The sequence below is a fragment of the Quercus lobata genome, chromosome 12 (genome assembly GCF_001633185.2).
Source record: "Quercus lobata isolate SW786 chromosome 12, ValleyOak3.0 Primary Assembly, whole genome shotgun sequence".
Classification (NCBI taxonomy): domain Eukaryota; kingdom Viridiplantae; phylum Streptophyta; class Magnoliopsida; order Fagales; family Fagaceae; genus Quercus; species Quercus lobata.
The window spans coordinates 24628299-24646450 of record NC_044915.1 but is presented as its reverse complement, the minus strand read 5'-3'; the positions used below and the strand labels follow the sequence as shown (position 1 = coordinate 24646450).

The 18152-nt window shown below is 33.4% G+C and overlaps 2 protein-coding genes across 2 annotated transcripts; one reads left to right on the top strand and one right to left on the bottom strand.

The window, feature by feature from the left end:
* The first annotated feature begins 1166 nt into the window (after positions 1 to 1166).
* On the top strand, positions 1167 to 14322 carry LOC115969950 (ubiquitin carboxyl-terminal hydrolase 26). Its single transcript, XM_031089591.1, has 15 exons — positions 1167 to 1285; positions 2235 to 2333; positions 2486 to 3079; positions 4871 to 5126; positions 5894 to 6648; positions 7541 to 7649; positions 8447 to 8625; positions 8899 to 9183; positions 9260 to 9467; positions 9787 to 9849; positions 10019 to 10249; positions 11398 to 11661; positions 11810 to 11951; positions 12797 to 12977; positions 13682 to 14322. Exons 2-14 carry the CDS (start codon positions 2254 to 2256, stop codon positions 12889 to 12891), a joined length of 3261 nt encoding a protein of 1086 aa, XP_030945451.1. The 5' UTR covers positions 1167 to 1285; positions 2235 to 2253; the 3' UTR covers positions 12892 to 12977; positions 13682 to 14322.
* A 619-nt stretch (positions 14323 to 14941) lies between these two features.
* Positions 14942 to 16118, bottom strand: LOC115969951 (guanine nucleotide-binding protein subunit gamma 2-like). Its single transcript, XM_031089592.1, has 4 exons — positions 15804 to 16118; positions 15649 to 15701; positions 15476 to 15520; positions 14942 to 15281 (listed from the first exon to the last, which is right to left on the bottom strand). Exons 1-4 carry the CDS (start codon positions 15978 to 15980, stop codon positions 15200 to 15202), a joined length of 357 nt encoding a protein of 118 aa, XP_030945452.1. The 5' UTR covers positions 15981 to 16118; the 3' UTR covers positions 14942 to 15199.
* Positions 16119 to 18152: the final 2034 nt, after the last annotated feature.

Genomic DNA, 18152 nt, shown 5'->3' with positions numbered 1-18152 from the left:
TATCCTGGTGGAAAAGAAGAAAATTCTCCTCCTTTTTTGCTTCAAAATCTACTTGATTTAACTCCGCTTTTTTTATATATTTTTTTATTCATTGTCCTTAAACGTCTTCATATTTTTTAATAAATTATGTTTCAATAAAATATATTGATGTTTAAAAAAAAAATTATTTTATTAGTTGCTCAGTCTTGCTCTTATGTTTTGGAGCCATATTGATTAATCAAGAAAAACAGTCACTACAGCTTGTCTGTATCTGAGTGAATTTTTGTGATCAGTCAATTTTATTTCGTTCTAAGAACATATTCATTATTGAAGATGTTATCTGAATTGATCTGAAATGTATTATGGATAAATCATAGTACAGAAGCTTGACAAGAGGAAACAAAAGAATATTAACTAAAACTTTCTATATAAAAAAAGTTGAACTGTAATGTCCCGTATCTTAAAAAAAGAATCTAGCTATAAAAAGAAAATCAAAATATTTCTAGTGCAATTGAATTAAATTTTTTAAAAACTTTATTTTTCCCTAGATTTACTATAAATTTTTAGTAGATATCAGATTTTTCTTTTATGAATAAACAGTGTTCTGTTTGTCTTTATCCAGTATTATAATAATAAGAGGGGAAAAGAAAAGCAAACAAAAGTAATTAATTGGAGCTGTAAAATCATCATGTCAGTCAGTCAGAATGCTGGTACGCTGTAAAAGTCACTCAACCTTAGTCCTCTCTGACTTAAGCTTGACCCCCAAAAAATAAATTAAAAAAACTAAAAATTAAAATTAAAAAAAAAAAAACTTTCTCTCTCTCCCCCCCACCAAAAAAAAAAAACCTCTCTGTCTCCCAGACTCTGACCCTTCCTCTCTCTCAGACCGTGTGTGACCTTTCCTTGCCAAAAATCATATTCATATATATCCTTTTTTTTCTTTTTCACTTATTTTTTTTTGATAAACTCTTTTTCACTTATTATATATATAGTTGTATACCAAAACCAAAGAAAAAAAAGGGTAAAGTTTTGTCAGCAAATTTATTTGTCGGTGAAACTCCAAGTCAGAAAAATTAAAATTTCATTCAAATAAACTTTCATCCCAAAAAAAGAAAAAAAAGAAAAAAAAAATTCATTCAAATAACTTCAGTAAAGTTTCTCTCTCTCCCTATCTCCCTCTCTCTCTTTTTCTTTTTATTTTTTATTTTTCTGTTTTCTGTTTATTTACTTTTAAAGTTTGTATCTTTTGATCTTTCAGTTGGCTACAGTCAGAGCCTTCTTTCTCTTTGATCTTCGCTCTCATCAGGTATTCACACCTTAACTTCTTTCTCACTTCATTATATGTAAAACTTAGAGCTTTTCTACTTGTAATTTTTGTTTTTTTGTTTTTTTTTTTAAGATTAATTTCTGTTATTTCGCTATGATTAATAATAATAATAACCAATTCCTACGGTTCTTTTTGTTCCTCTTTCTTTCAGTCTTGTGTAAATTAATCATGATTTTTTTAAACAAAAGATCAAATTGAAAGATGGGTTTTTTGAATTCCATTGTCTTCCTTAATGGGGGTCAAAGAAAACCCTAGAATTAGCGTAAATGCAGATAGTGAATGTAGACTTTTTTGCCCGTGGAGAGTGCTTAATGATTATTGGTATTGGTAATTGTAATGGATTCTTCTCAGGTTGCAATGCTTGGGTATAACTTTTATTTTTAGTGAAATGTTCTTGGAAAACAAACAGAGCCTTAGTTTCAATTGCCTCAATGCACGTCTTTCTCTGATGCTTCACCAAAGAAAAAAAAAATACTTTGGGTTGCTCCTGAATTATTCTCTATGAAAAAAGGCAGACCCGGATGATACTTTCGAAACATAAACTTGGGTTTTCAATTAAATAAGCAATCAAAATTGGATCTTGCTCAAACTGCACCTCCACCCTCCATAAGAAAGAAAGCAGTGGAGGGTAAGATTGGGGGTTTAGAACCTGCTGTTGTGTCCCCTGAAGCCCCCAAAAAGTAGGAGCTTCATGCATTGGGTATGACCTTTATATAATTTTAAGAATTTCAGGAGTGATTTGCAAAGCATTCTGCATTTTCTTTGTAATTCTTGAGGCTTCTTTGTGTTAATTACATGTGCACATTAATTAGTTTTTTTTCACAATCATTACTCATAAAAAAAAAAAAAGGCGCATTTTTTGCATGTAAAGAGAATGAAGTGTGATACTTATGTCATTAGAAAATCTTGTTACTTGTGTCAACTGCAGGGTCGGTCAGGTCATTAAAATGAGCCGGCCAACTACACGTAGTAAAAACAAACGACACAGACAAGAGGATAATGTTGATATCACTTCTGAAATATTGAGGTAAATTCAAGCAAGTATAAGTTTTTATCTGTGAATAAAGAGAAGGATGTTATTTTTGCTGTTTGAATATGTTTGTGCTCCATTAAATGTGCGCTTACGTGTTTTTGTGTGTGTGTTTTATCTTTGCTCCTATGATTTTGGTCATTGTGTAGGAAAATTCACACAACTGGTGAAATAACGGATGACGATGTAAATCAGCTGTATAAAACTTGGAAACCAGTTTGTCAAGGCTGCCGTGTGAATACTAAAGATAACCCGAATTGTTTTTGTGGGCTAATTCCACCGCTCAATGGAAGTCGGAAAGTTGGCCTGTGGCAGAAGATGTCAGATATTCTTCAAGCTCTTGGCCCTGACCCAACCAAGGATCTTCGTGCTTCTGACACTCCTGTGGGTCTGACAAATCTTGGTGCGACATGTTATGCCAACAGCATACTCCAGTGCTTGCACATGAATAAATCTTTCCGAGGAGGTATCTTCTCTCTTGAACCAGATGTTTTGAGACAGAATCCGGTGCTGGATCAGCTTGCACGGCTTTTTGCAAAACTACACACCAGTAGAATGGCTTTTATAGACTCAAGTCCATTTGTAAAGACATTGGAGTTAGATAATGGAGTTCAACAGGATAGCCATGAGTTCCTGACCTTGCTGCTATGTTTGCTTGAGCGTTGTCTGAGCAACTCTAAAGTTTCCAAGGCAAGAACGATTGTTCAGGACCTTTTTCGTGGAAGAGTGTCACATGTGACCACGTAAGACTGGATTTATTTAAATGCTAATTGCATATGGGTTTTTTTTTTTTTTGCTATTCAAAGTTTTTCTTTGTTTATTTGGACATTTAGACCATATTATTCTTCTTTTGCCATTTTTTTAAAATATTTGGTTGGCTCCTATTAAATTATGATACCTGGTAAGGACAATAAAGGAACCAAAGAAAGCAAGACATATAAGAAATTAACAAGCAATAAAAGAACAAAAAAGTTGTCATGATTATTTATTCACTTTAAACAAGTTTCTTTCTCATTTTTGTAACTTAATCGAAAAAAAAATTATTTGATAAATCAACTTTTAAAGTTTGTCACTTCATAATTTTAAAAGATATTTAAATTTTATGCAAACTTTTCCAATTATTGGAATTCCTCTGCTATGTAGTTTTTGATCATTTTCATATTTTTGTGGAAGTCCTCTTGCTTCATTTGAAATATCCAATATTTAGTTTTTTTAATTGGAATTGAATACTACAGGAAGTCCAGTGGCGTAACTAGGGTTTCAAATTGATCATCTAACCCCCAGTCGGTTTTTTTTTTAAAACCTTTAGTATTACCTTCTTTCTAGTGACTTGATTATAACTTAGTTGCAACTTTTAAATGCAAAGTTTGTGTTTATGAATAGCTTTAAATTGTATAATGAGCATGAGTCAGCAACTTATGCTAACATGTAAATGTAGTAGTTTCAATTGCTTTGTATATATCATCTCTCTCTTGGTTGAATTTGTATTTGTTTTGGTTGCCGGTGCTATTATTGCCTTCTTTCTAGTGACTTGATTATAACTTGGTTGCAACTTTTAAATGGAATGTATAAATTGTATAATGAGCAGGAGTCAGCAGCTTATGCTTACGTGTAGTAGTTTCAATTGGTTTGTATAAATCAACTCTCCTTGGTTGAATTTGTATTTGTTTTGGTTGCCGGTGCTAGTATTGCCTTCTTTCTAGTGACTTGATTATAACTTGGTTGCAACTTTTAGATGCAATGTTTGTGTTTATGAATAGCTATAAATTTTATAATGAGCAGGAGTCAGCAGCTTATGGTAACATATAGTAGTTTCAATTGCTTTGTATAAATCATCTCTCCTTGGTTGAATCTGTATTTGTTTTGGTTGTCGCCAGTGCTTGTATTATGATTTGATTGCATTGTTAAATAACAAATCTGGTTGGATTCAATTGTTTGACAGCCTCCTCCCCCAACTATTGAATTATCAAATGAAAAAAAATACTATGATTTGAGTGCATTAGGTGAGCCATTTTAGTACTATGATATGTTATCTTTGCATTGGTGGGTCATGGATAATCCCCCTCCCCAGTTGCGCCAGGGGTGAGGGAGTTCCTTTTTTGTTTTTACCAAGTGAATGATATGTTTTTACTTTTTATAATCAAATGAAATTTATATCTTCATTTTCTTATGAGTGAATTGAACTCTGGAAATCTTTGGTGCTGTTAGTTATATGAGGAATATAGTAATTAATTTTAAAGTTTATTTCTTTTAAATATTTTCTTTTCTGTAATCATTTTTCTGTGTGCATGCACATGTTTGTCTATTTGTGGAAGAAGGGGGTTTTAATTGTCAGTTGTTTTTATATTTTCTCAAGTGGTGACAAATATTGGGGATCAGTCACTGTCTTTAAAAATTAAGTCTGCATATTTGGCTTAAGCTAATCTTACATTGCTGTTTATCAGCTATTTTCTACTTTAGATGTTTTCACTGTCAATATTAGTTACTTTTAGTCAAATATATTTTTCACTCTTACATCTTTGCTTTGTATGTAGGTGCTCACAATGTGGAAAAGATTCTGAGGCTTCTTCAAACATGGAGGACTTTTATGAGCTTGAGCTGAACGTCAAGGGTTTGAAAACTTTAGATGAGAGTTTAGATGATTATCTAAGTGTGGAAGAGCTTCATGGAGATAATCAGTATTTTTGCGAGTCATGTAAAACAAGAGTTGATGCTACTCGCAGTATCAAGCTACGAGCATTACCTGATGTACTTAACTTTCAGCTTAAGCGTTGTGTTTTTCTTCCAAAGGTACTTCTCTATACATTTTTGAGAAAGTAATTTCCAATTTATTGGCTAATATTCTGAATTTACAAAGCTAAACTGAACTTTTTCATATCCTTTCATTTTCCCTAATTTCCTTTCTTCCATTTAACCAAATGCTTCATGGAGATGATGAGAGTTTTGAGCCAGTACTCTTGCATGGGTGTAAAGCAGTTAATGACTTGATAAGGTTATATAAGGGAGTTCCCATATTTGTTAATAAAAGAGAGCTTACAAATGAATGACGCTTATTTCATAGCATTTGAGATAGGTTCAACTTTTAGAAGAATCGGTTCTTTTTTTATTCTGTAAAGATGGATTGCAATGGGAAGATTAAGTTCTGGACCTTCTCTACTACATTCTTCGAACTATCAATCAATATTCTTGTTTTTTCTAAAAGTCTTTTCTTTTGTCTTCTCCTCTTTTTTATAAATAAAATGTACTAGGTTTGGCAAAGGAAAGCTGTCTAATGTAGTAATTTTCTTTTCTAGTGGCTTGGTTTTGCAGGCATTTTATTGTCTGCTTTATTTACTGACTGTTTTAATGATAATTGCGATATGCATGATTCATCTGGCCAATGGAAATAAATTACTAATTACATGTCTCACATAGTATTACTATATGGATGTGTGCATGCAATAGTGCCTTGTTGTGTAAGATAGTCAATGTATTTATGCAAACGAATTATACATTGCAAGATATTGTACATCAGATATTTTTTAGACATGTATTTACATAATGGTTTATGTCAGTAGACTACAATGAAGAAGAAAATCACTTCTGCATTTTGTTTCCCTGGAGAACTGGATATGCGACAAAGGCTATCTGAGCCTTCTCAGTCTGAATTGATTTATGACTTGTCAGCAGTGTTGATTCACAAGGGAACTGCTGTAAACAGTGGGCATTATGTAGCTCATATTAAGGATGAAGATACTGGACAATGGTGGGAATTTGATGATGAGCAAGTCTCAAATTTAGGTCATCACCCTTTTGGAGAAGGGTCTTCAAGTTCCCCTTCTAAAACTGTTGAAACCAAGCCTGTTCATCCATCTTGCCCAGAGCCAAGGAATATTGTAGCCAATGGAAACCACATAAATTCTGTTGAGCCAAAATCTTCAGAGTCTAGTACTAATATTAATGCAGAGATATTTTCATCAGGCGATGCATATATGCTGATGTATAATCTTAGGCAAGCCAGGAGGGACAGTGAAAAAAAAGATAAGGTGTCTGGTGCCAGTGATACAGAAATAGAAGCTGATACAGTATCTTTACATGATGGTGTTTCTCTTCCATCTCACCTTTGTGAAGAGATAAAAAATTGGAATGCTTCATATGATGATGCTTGCCAGCAGTATGAATTAAATAAGGAAGGAGAGTTGGATCGTATCACTAAAAGGAGACAGGAAGTGCGGTCAGTTCTGTCTGAAGCCCCTGTACGGTCAACTGAGGAAGCGTTCTTTTGGATTTCTTCAGAATGGCTTCGCCAGTGGGCTGACAACATAACTCCACCGTAAGTATGAGATCGTATTCTACCTTAATTATTTTGGGTCTCTCCCATCTGCTTATGTATTTAATCTACTGTTGCTGCTCTCTCTCCCTCTACATCTGTTGTAACTCTGGGTCAATGTTACACCACTTTATAAGTCTTTATTGGATTAATATTTTCAAGATTCCTGCATTCTTAACACTCCAAAATTCATGGCAAAAGGATATTGTTTAATATTCAATCCATAAACTCATGTTTTGTGTAATACTTTGAAATACAAAAGACCTGAAATTCAAATATATTATATTATATATGAAATAGTTATTGATCTCTAATACATTTGTCAAAAAGCTCATTTAATAAAAAGTTATTGAATGGTGTAAGTGACTAAGTGCCTGTTTGGGATGTACTTATAAGCCTGATTATTGCTTATTTTTCCTTCCTCCTATTTGCGGCTCTCACATGAGTCATCCACTTATTTTATTTAACTTCTGCTTATTTTTCCTACTAATTGAGGGTCTCATGTAAGCCACCTACTTATTTTATTTAATATTTACCTTTTATCTACAGTACTTTCAACAAAAAGCCTGATAAGTTGTTCCCAAATGGACACTAAGTATAATATTGACAATAGTTACACCAGATGTAACATAAACCTAACGAACTAACTATATACATGTATATATATAGAATTTTAGAAAGATTTCTTACCAAGAGTAGGTACCATATCTGCCTAGGACATCACCTGAGGATTCATTTTCACTAATTGTGTTATTTCCACTCCACATAGCCTTTATCCTTTTATTTAGATATTGTATATTCCATTTTTTCCTTAACGTGATAGCACTTAAGGGCAACTGTCATGTCAGTCTAAGAGTTGTGCATTCTTTTATAGCTTATTTGTAATTTCCTGCAGTGTTCTTGACAATACGCCTATCCAATGCTTGCATGGAAAAGTCCCACTTTCAAAAGTTAGTTCCATGAAGCGATTGTCAGCTAGAGCTTGGAACATGCTTCTCTCTAAGGTAATTACTTGTTAATTAGTTTGACTTATGATTGCCAATGAGCTCTAGCTTAAATGGTACCTCGTTCCCATTTAAGAGGCTAAGAACTACATGGAGTGCAAGGTCGTGGGTTTGTGTAGTTACCAATAAAAAAAAAAAGGTTCAAATTTTTTTTCGTGTTCTTCAGTTACTTTCCCTGGGCAGTTGTGTTAAGATGCTTTTATTTGTGGATTTTATGGCTATTTTGCAACACTTAGCTAGATTCAATTTCTAAATCTTTATGAACATCCGCTAGATTTACTGCAAAATTATTTTCTGGAGTTCTTTCGAGTATCCCAGTTTGCTTCTGTTGGGACATTTTTTCAATTTCACCATTGATGGATTTTGCAATAAATAAAACATAATAAAATAAAATTAAGTGATATGGGTTGGATTCGTAATAGTTGTAGATATTGAGAGTTGAGAATAGTAGTAAAATTTTGTTTTGGGAGAAGAAACAATTGATTTACAAAAAAGGGAGGTGGGGAATTTCTCTAAATTAATTAGTATTTTTCCAATAAAAAAAAATGAAAGAATTGATTTTTTTTCCTCTAAATTAATTAGTATTTTTCCAACTAAAAAAAAATTAAAGAATTGATTTTTTTTTTTTTTATTACATTAGTTATCTACATTTGGTTTAGGTTTTCCTCTCTGTTCTATCCTCTTCATTCATTGATTCTATCAATCCGTTTATGCATTCCTGTGTCTCCCTTTTGCTACTGACTTGCTTTACCATACCTCCATTTATTTGGTGAGTTACTAAATGCTTGTAAATTCAGTATGATGGGGGGCCAACACTGGCCAATAATGACTACTGCATGGATTGCCTTATTGATGGAGCCCGTACTGTGGTATGCGGTGATAGCTACCGGGATAGAAGAACAATAATGAAGCAAATTGCAACTGAGGCAATTCAAGGGACCTCTGTGGATGGAGCATATTATGTATCTAAGGCATGGTATGACTGTAAATTATCTTATTACTTCCCATCTGTCCCCAAATATGCTAGATTATTTTAATTATTTAGCATATGATCACCTGTGTGGGAAATTTTCTCATCTTAAATACAAACTGATCAAAAGAAAAACTATTAGTTTCTGATGATCCCTTGCACTTGTTATATGACATGAATGGAAGGAAATGCTGTTTTTCTTCTTACTTTGTGCTTCTCATCATGCATCATACTATCTACCAATTTCACAGTGATGCATTCAAGTTTTGATATTTGTAGGTTGCAACAGTGGCTAAAAAGAAAAATCCTTGATGCACCCTCTGAAGGTGATGCAGGACCAACAGAAGCAATCACATGTCCTCATGAGCAACTTAGGCCTGATCAAGCTACTGGTGCTAAGCGAGTTCTGGTTCCTGAGAATCTTTGGCTCTTCTTATATGAAGATTCTATTGCAGTTAAACCTGATGATCTGTCGGGGTGCTCAGCTTTTCCTTCGGACTCTAAACAATGTTCTCAATGCAGTGATGATTTATCTGAAGAGGCAGTCAAGGAGGACTCTTTAAGGTGATTCCAACATATACAAGTGTTGTAGACCTAATATGCTTTTATAGCTGTCTGACTTCAATTATATATGTTATAGAGTTGTGAAGCTCAAACAGCGCCAGAATCATGAGAAATTAGCAATGGGGAAAAGTATTCCACTTTTCCCAAATTGCAAGTATTACTTAATACCCTCCTCGTGGCTTTCAAAATGGAAAGACTATATTAATGCAAGTGGGAGGAATGTCTCTTCATTTGGGAAACCTGAGACTCTGGACAGTGTCATTGATATGCTGAAGTGTGAAAAGGTGACTTTCTACTTTGCTCTGGACAGCTTCTATCTTATTGTATTCTTGCATCTCCAGTGCTTTGTATGAATTTGAATCTCTTTAGTCATTGCTTATAATTTTATTTAAGTTAATGAATGATGATGATGGTGATAGTAATGGTGAATGAGGTTTTTGTACAAACGGTCCATAGAACTTTCAAATTGTACCAAATAGACTCACTGCTAAATTGACTGCAATCCAATTTGGGAATACTGCTTCGTATATGATCTTCAACATTTTCTTTCATTGTTTCCAGGATAACTATTGTAATATAAATCTTGTGTTTTTGTTTGACCAGCATACACGACTTCTTGAAAGGCCACCCGAACTAGTTTGCAAACGTGGTACAATTTTTCAGAAGGTAAGTATATGAAACTGATATATCATACCTTTCATTTTTTATCAGCAAAGGTGTAGTTGCAGTTTTCAATATCTGAAAGTTATGTTGTTAAGTAGCAACTTTCTGCTTCGAGTCAATTCTTGTATAAATGCTGATTTTTTTGTTCTTCTCCTTCCATTGTTGATTCTAGACAGATGGGTTGACAATCATTACTGAGAATGATTGGAAATGCTTCTGTGAAGAGTGGGGCGGTACCAAGGAGAAAGGCATATCTGCGATAATTGAGTACAGTTGTAATGCAGGAAATTTTATGGTTGGGAACTGTGAAGAGTTGCCAGTATGTGAGGAGCATCTGAGTTCCCACGAAGAAGTGAACACTGAAAATGAGTCTAGACAACCTGCGATCAGGACTTGTCCAGAGGTAATCTGAAACTTTGCCCTTGTCTCTGTTCTCTGTGCTGCATAGTGAGGAACATGTTCTCTTCATTTTTTCCCTTTATATTTTTGAGTAAAATTGTGGCTTATTAAGGTTTTCTTATTTACTAAAAGTGACTTAAAGTCCTCTGGTAGAATTGTTAGTTTGTTGGGTTGACTTGCACAACTAGCTTTTCATTTTTGTTTGAACTTTCTTAATTTTCATTTGCACTCTTATGTATGACATGTGCTGGAATTTTCACATCCTTTTTTGTGAAAAATATATGTATATGTAGTTTTGTGATCTGTTAGTAGCATCTTCTAAATGTCGAGTAAATGTTAGCAACAGTCAACAGGCCATTAAAAGCCTGTTCGAACAAATCAAAATTTGGAAGGTGTAAATTCTGCAATTGTAGCCTCCGTGGGATTTCTTATGATTCGAATATGCTATTTGGGGGTCAATCTATTAGGAATAGGGCTACATTATTGTGGTACATTTACACTAACGTCTAATTGAAGACAGGATCTGATAAATACAAACATGGGATAGCATAGATATATCTATCTGTGTGTGTGTGTAATAGAAAACGTCTTGTAAGCCATTGAGAACCTTTTGAATCACTACTTTACTTTTATTCAAAAGGTTCTTACAAACAAAGGACAAACATATATGGTTAAAATAAAAGTCTAATGCATTTTTTTATCTTTAACTTAATTTAAGTTAAATTTAAGAGAAGAACAAATACTTCTTTTCGTTTTTTAATTGTATGATTTTTTTTAACATATTATTCTAGTTATAGTATAGTCTTGCTTTTTTTTTTCTTTTTTTTTTTCAGGAAAATCTTTTATTTATAAAAAGAATTAGATATAAGAGTTTCAACCTTGTCAACTGATGCCTATTCAGCTTCATGAATCTGTTACTAAGTATAATTTTTTTAAAGATGACACCATTATTTCTCAATTATTCGAGTAATTATATTTCTCATTTTATTTCACACTGTTGAATTTGATCACATCGTCACTTCAATGCACAATTCTAAAGTTTTAGTTTGTTTTCATATTGGTAGATTGTTAATTTTAATTCTTATATATCAACTTGTTTTTTCTTTTCCTTCCCCATGCTGCTTTTTCTGGTGGTTATTTTAAATTTTCCAGATATGTGAAGAGTGCATTGGAGAAAGAGAAAGTTGTGAGTTAATGCAGAAACTTAACTATTGCAATGAGGACATATATGTATTTTTTGCACGAGACAAGGAAGCTCCAAAATCATTTCTAGAAGCATCTGATACATCCTTTGAGCCAGATCGCCGAGTCTCCAAGCGATCCCGGAAGACGAATAATGGGGATCTGATAAATTTAAAAGTTTCAGGTTCCACATCAATATACCAGTTAAAGATGATGATATGGGAATCATTTGGGGTATGCTACATTCAGCAAAAACATAGATTTTTTTTCCCTTGTGTAGTATTATTCAATTGAATATATATGAAGTGGTTAAGTTATCTTTTTTTACAAAATATATTGTGTGCTGACAAGCATCTTATCACTGACTCAATTGCTTATGCAGGTTGTCAAGGAAAATCAGATACTTCGAAAAGGTGCCAGGATAATTGACAAGGAATCTGCTACTCTTGCAGACATGAATATATTTCCTGGAGATAAGCTTTGGGTGATAGATTCAGAAATCCATGAGCACCGAGATATTGCTGGTAATTAGCATTGTCATACTGTGACTTGTAATTATGGATATGTTTTTGTGATTGTATACTGGTCTTTTTTAAGTGTTGGTTGTTTGAAGTAGATTGGACTTATATAAAATGTCATTTACATGATTGTATCACAAGTTAATTATGGGATCTACAAGTTTCTAGGCAAGAAGTTTTGGACCACTGATTTATTTGAATACTGTATAATGTAGGAGATTCTTAAAATCAGTGTTCTAAATTTTGGTTTCTGCAAGTATGTTAAGATCCCAGATAGAGTAGTACATTGATGCTTTTCATGATGACACTGTTAGGGAAGCCATTTGGATTATGGAATATGTTTACTAAAAGAAAAAACCCAAAATATTTAAGTATCTTAGGAAAGTCTTTGAGACCTTTCTGGTGCAAGCAAAGCTCACAAAAAAAAAATCATTGGCAAGTTCTATGATAAATCACATCTTTTTCCTTTTCTGAAATCCTTATGTAACATTATTTTTTTTTGTTAGGTAAATACATATTATTCACAAATCAAAATTTAATACATGACCTTATTCTAATGTAATGATTATTTAAGAAGCTAATCAAATAGATGAATTTAATCTCCTGCTCAACATAATATGGATAAAACATTACTATCTATTTTAAGTATTCTTACAAAATTTTGTTTAAATCAGTGGGTTGAATTTCATTTTAATTTATTAAAATAACTAACTATAGCATGAAATTGAAACTTTGTTTTTTACATAATGGAAAGCTTATTGGAGAATTTCAGTCCCATCTTGTGTACCATTAGTTACATTGTAATAAATTAACCATTGTTTGTGCGAATTTGCCTTGTCAATGTTTCACAGATGAGCTCTCTGACCAGAAAATGAATGTTCAACATACTGAGGAAGGGTTTCGTGGAACACTTTTGACAGCAAATATTTCTTCCCAGGTTGTTTAGAAAGCACTTTAACGTTGCGACATCCAACTTCTTTTAACATGATACTGGGGAGGAAACTAAGCAGAGTTTTAAACCTGCATTGGGAGGTAAGTTGCTATTCATTGTTCATCTTGTTTGCATGTGGTATGTTTTCACGAATGCCATAATTTGAATTCCTAATTGTCTTGAAATAAGTCATATTATTTTTAGAGCCTGAATTCTGTTGACATGTGTCTGCTACTTCTTATTGCTGGTTCTCAACTGATATTTATATATTTATAATACTCAATTTGTATTTACTGTTTTCACTTTTATATATATATATATGTTGTATGTATGTATGTATGTATGTATAGGATTGTATAAATTTTCTAAATATGAAATTTTGAAGTTAAAAAAGACCTGTCTTAAAACCATGAGGCTTGCATCTTGCCTTGTGAGAGGTTAAAAAGCCTTGCCTTATATTTTCTTTAAAAACTATGGCTCAGATACAGGGTTGATACTTTTTCTATGTTCTTTAGAAACTTATTAAAGGAGTACTTAATAACAATTGTATGTTAGCATTCTATTGTTCTGGCCACTGGTTAGGTTATGAACTATTCATTTGGCTAAAATATTAAACCATAAAACAACCAAGTTTCTGGAAAGCAACTACGATTTAAAATTTACAAGTAGGCTTCCAAATAGGTTTGAAATTTGAAAGCTGCAAGAAAGATTCTGAAACCAACTATTGTTTGAAATATGTTTTTGTTAGCCACTCCTAAATCCCATTGTGGTTTTTGATTATTTATCGTCTTTTTGTCTTGGGCAGAAGCTGTAGCTGTACCTAGGTCGATGAGTTTCTCCCTTCAGAAAAAAAGCTGGTTTGCTATGTAAAAAATGTGTAGGGCTTGTCAACATTTTGCCTTGGAGAAGAGAAATGCCTCATTCTCCATTGATTGCAGACTCCTCAGAAAGGATATGAATCAAAGTATTGTTGCATATCTCCTGCTGTGTCAAACATGTGGGTTTTGGGTATAAATATATTGGGTTCAGTTTGATGCTCACATAGATTTTGCTCTTCCTTCAGCCTGCCTGAAGTCAATATCATCTACAATGGTCCACTGTACACGTTTACGGCGGATTGGCTAATTGGTTACATGGTTCATTAATGTATATCTAAATGTCAAATATAACCAGGCATGCATATCTCCCTCTTGGGTTGAGACGCTCTCTCTCAAGTCTTAGTCGACAACAGATATCAGAGTGATACTAAACGTAAGCGGTCTTTTTCAATTCAGTATTTGATGTTTCAAGTTTGTCTTTTTCGTTTCAGTCCTTTATCTGTAAATTGTTTGAACTTATTCTTTCGTCTAGTTCTGTCCAATCTTGCTGTTAATTTTTGTATTTTTTCACTTTCCAAAATGGTGTCATTTGGACTTGACGCTGTGGATTGGACAGAATGACTATATTGGAAATGAATGAAAAAGGACTGAGATGAAAAAAATGGAACTTAAAGAACTGAATTGAAAACATGTCAAAGTTGGGTATAATTTGCTGTTAACCATATCTTTGAGTTTTTTCTTTAAAAAAAGGTCTATGATTCTTGGAAACTCTTCCGTCCAACTTTTATACCCTTGTCTGTGTTTAATATTTGAGGACAGTGTAAAAAACTAAGTATTCACATATTCTAGACACGAAACTAACAAGGCCCTTGGAGATGAGTTTATAATTTACCCTTTTTGTTCAATCGACTATATAAAGCCATCAAACGGAGAACTAAGACTTGAGAGGCTGAAGGATGGAGTGGGCGGTTGGGGTTGTATCATACTGTTTGGCAAGACCTTTAGTGTTCATATTGATAACAAAAACCCCATTGTGACATTGCAGCAATGATGGATCCATTTTCTCTGAGTGATATGGTTGTTTCCAGTAAGCTAAATTTGGTATTTTAGTGATTGCTGGAGACTAATATTTTCCCAATGAACTATTACACTATTCTTTAAATTCATTCAAGCGGAAATACTAGATCTAAGGACTAAAAAAAAAAGTTGTGAGACAATGGTTGATGTAGTTTATGTACAAGCACATCTTGGAAACCAAATGACCAGAAATTGCATAATAGTTGAGGGAATGGTTCTGATAAGCTTTTCCAATAAACATGGCTAGAGAAAACGTACCCAGCATCTTATCCACCACTCCCAACCCATATAATAATTTTAAATTAATTACTTAAAAAAAAAATAAAAAAAGCACCCGACAAAGTTGGTCCTCTAGTAGCTCTTTTTGATACAGTTTTTGCATATTCTTTGCGGGAAAGGAAGAGTGCTGGCATTATCGTGAGTCAGACTCAGATCCATCGTTTCTGATTTTTGGAGTCGTGGGCTCCTCTGAACCAACGATCCCAGCTCACATCTGCCGGACCCATTGTCCTACAATTTATAGCATACCATAACAATGAGTACATAATTTTCCTCCAATCCCTTTCTTATAAACCGCCGCATAATTGGTTGGAAGTGATTTTCTTTTCTGAACTGGATTGAAGGAAAACTTTGTGCTTATAACAATAACGAAAAAAAAAAAAAAAACCAATAATTAAAAACAACTACAGCAGTTTATTTCTTACGATGGAAGCAGTGGATCAGGGATGAATTCAACACTTGAAATGAGTCTGTGGAAGATGAAAATAATGATGATCATATGTTATTATTATATATGTGGTCTGAATTGTGGTGATGAAATTAAACAAATAAATTGGCTAATAAACAAGTGTGAATGAAGGATTTATTTTCTACTTACTCTTGGCATACTGCTGAGGATTTGCCTAATGCTTCAACTTGGTCTAGCTCTTCCTGCACCACAAGTTCACAACGTTGTTGTTTTTTTTTTGGTTTCCCAAAACAAAATACATACGTACCATATGATTATGGTGATTAAAGAAGGCTGTGGATTACCTGGGTTGCTTTGATTTGGCTTTGAAGATTGGCTATTGCAGCTGACATCCTATGCTTCCCAAAGAAATTGGTGGGATGATGAGGCCCTGTTGCTTTTGCATTAGCTTCTCCTTCTAGTACTCTCTTTGCTTGATCTCCCTCATGTACTGCAACTATTGCTGGAGCTGAGTCCTCCATTACATTCACACAAACTCAACAAGCTAGCTTTACTGCTGCGAGACCAAGTCTGTGTGGCAATTGGAAATAAAGAGAGGAAAGGTCGATGGCAAAGGAAGAGAGAGAGACAGAATGTGGGCCAAGTTTTTGTACACATGCTTAAAGCTAAAGTGGACCAAGTATATACAATGTTGAATAATAGAAGGTCATGTTATAGCTATACAAAGTAGAAATTAATTAATGAAACAAAGTAGTCAGTCAAAAAGAAGAAAATGGAATGTGAATAGGTAGCAAGCCAACAACCACTTGATTAGCACAAATTACCAAACAATAAAATAAATAAATAAATAATAGAGAGAGAGAGAGAGAGAGAGAGAGAGGCTAAGAGCAGAGAATGTTCAAAGGTTTTGTCATGAGTTTTGAAGAGTTTCAGTATTGACTTTGGAACATACCATTTTTAAAAAAAATTAAGGTAAAACACATTCTCTACTAATTATACATACTAGATAAAATAGAAAAATGATGATGATTTAAAATTAGCGGTTACAAATTCTACATGAGTTTTGAAAAACCTACAACATAAGAATCATATAGAGCTTAAAGTATCTTTGTGGTATTAACTAAAGTTAATCTTATGCTTAAATTATTACTCACAACGATGGAATATTTTGTGCACGTAGTATTTTGAGAATTTCTCTCATACCTAAACCTATGCATGGATGAGTTTATATAAGTGACTCTTACTAATTGCCGGTTGTCTCATAATTGTTACTATATTCCATAATTAGTCCATAGAGTATAGATTTAAACGGATGTCTGTGGCATATCTGCCTATATTTGAATGAGGCATATTTGTGATGCCTATGATCACTTATGTATTCCGGTATTACTCCTGTATTCATTTTTGGTTATGATCCCAACAAATAACTTTTTTTTTTTTGTTTTTGTTTGTGAAGTCTTTGATTATAGGATGATCACACAATTTTCTATTTATGATGACAAGACAACTTTATATCTAATGATTGAAAATTGGGAAGAATTTATTAAATTTTGTGCTAAATTGACCTAAATTAGGAGGGCTTACGAGATGTCGCCATTGTTTGTGAAGGTCGTATTAGAAAATTCATCGCAAAAGTCAAAACCCCACATACTAGCTACTTGGCAGCCATGACTGACTCTCCTTTGCGTGTGTGAATCGTTTTTGACAATTCGATTAGGATGGTTTATGGGTTCACCCATTCAAACAAATGCATTTTTTATTTATATTTATTCTTCTTCTTCTTCTTTTGGGGCGAGTGCCAACATGATGAGGCCTCATGTGATGTTGAATATGACATTATGGTTTAGCCTTAAAAAAATTAGATTCTCCACACCCAAAAAAAAAAACTTCAAAAAAATGAAGTGAAGAAATGCAACACATAATAATAGCCTCAATTTATGGCTTAGCCTTACCAAAAAAAAAAGAAAAGACAACCATAAAAATTAAATAAAAAAATTCTTCAGCCTCTGATGCAGTGGGTTGTGAAGTCACGTTGTATAAGGTGAAGAATTATTGTTAACGCTTTTTTCCCCCTCAAGCTGCAATTATACTTGCCTTTTAGACAGGTCTTAAGTACCACTTATATAAAAAGGAAAAGCAAAACAAATTATATATACTCTTTTAGCAAACTAGAAGGTACTATCAATAACATAAAGCATAACCATAAGAAACTAGAGGGATAACAACGTTCTCCCACTTCATACTCTTTTGGTCATATTGAGCTATGAACATCTTTAATTCAAAACTAATTAATTGTAATTTATGACACAATTTCGTCAATTGAGTTACAAAACTATGGTGTCTACTTCATGAAATTTATGAACATCTTTAAATCTCATATCTCTTATTTAATGACAAAAAATCCTATTAATTAAGCTAACTTTATTAAATAAAACCAATTTAATAAACATTGGTTTTTTTCTCCCTAATCAATAACCCACAAACTTTATTTATTTTTTCCACTTTATGCCGCTGCGACATCATTTTTAGATTTAGGCTTCTTTTTTTTTTTTTTTTTTTATCCAACATATGGGTGATGTGGCTTAACGGTTGTTCGAGGGCTCCAGTTGCTTAGCCACGTGTTGGCTACTAGAGGGGTGACCTTGCTATGCTCGGGTTGTGTTTGGGGAGTTACATCCGGAACTCAACATTGG

Bases quoted from the DNA above. Each gene is read 5' to 3' on its own strand.
- LOC115969950 (XM_031089591.1), top strand. From the start codon at position 2,254: ATGAGCCGGCCAACTACACGTAGTAAAAACAAACGACACAGACAAGAG. The intron at 10,250-11,397 runs GTAATCTGAAAC...TAAATTTTCCAG, and splicing joins CGATCAGGACTTGTCCAGAG to ATATGTGAAGAGTGCATTGG. The intron at 11,662-11,809 runs GTATGCTACATT...TTGCTTATGCAG, and splicing joins TGATATGGGAATCATTTGGG to GTTGTCAAGGAAAATCAGAT.
- LOC115969951 (XM_031089592.1), bottom strand. From the start codon at position 15,980: ATGGAGGACTCAGCTCCAGCAATAGTTGCAGTACATGAGGGAGATCAA. The intron at 15,521-15,648 runs GTAAGTAGAAAA...CATCTTCCACAG, and splicing joins TCCTCAGCAGTATGCCAAGA to ACTCATTTCAAGTGTTGAAT. The intron at 15,282-15,475 runs GTAAGAAATAAA...TATAAATTGTAG, and splicing joins CCTGATCCACTGCTTCCATC to GACAATGGGTCCGGCAGATG.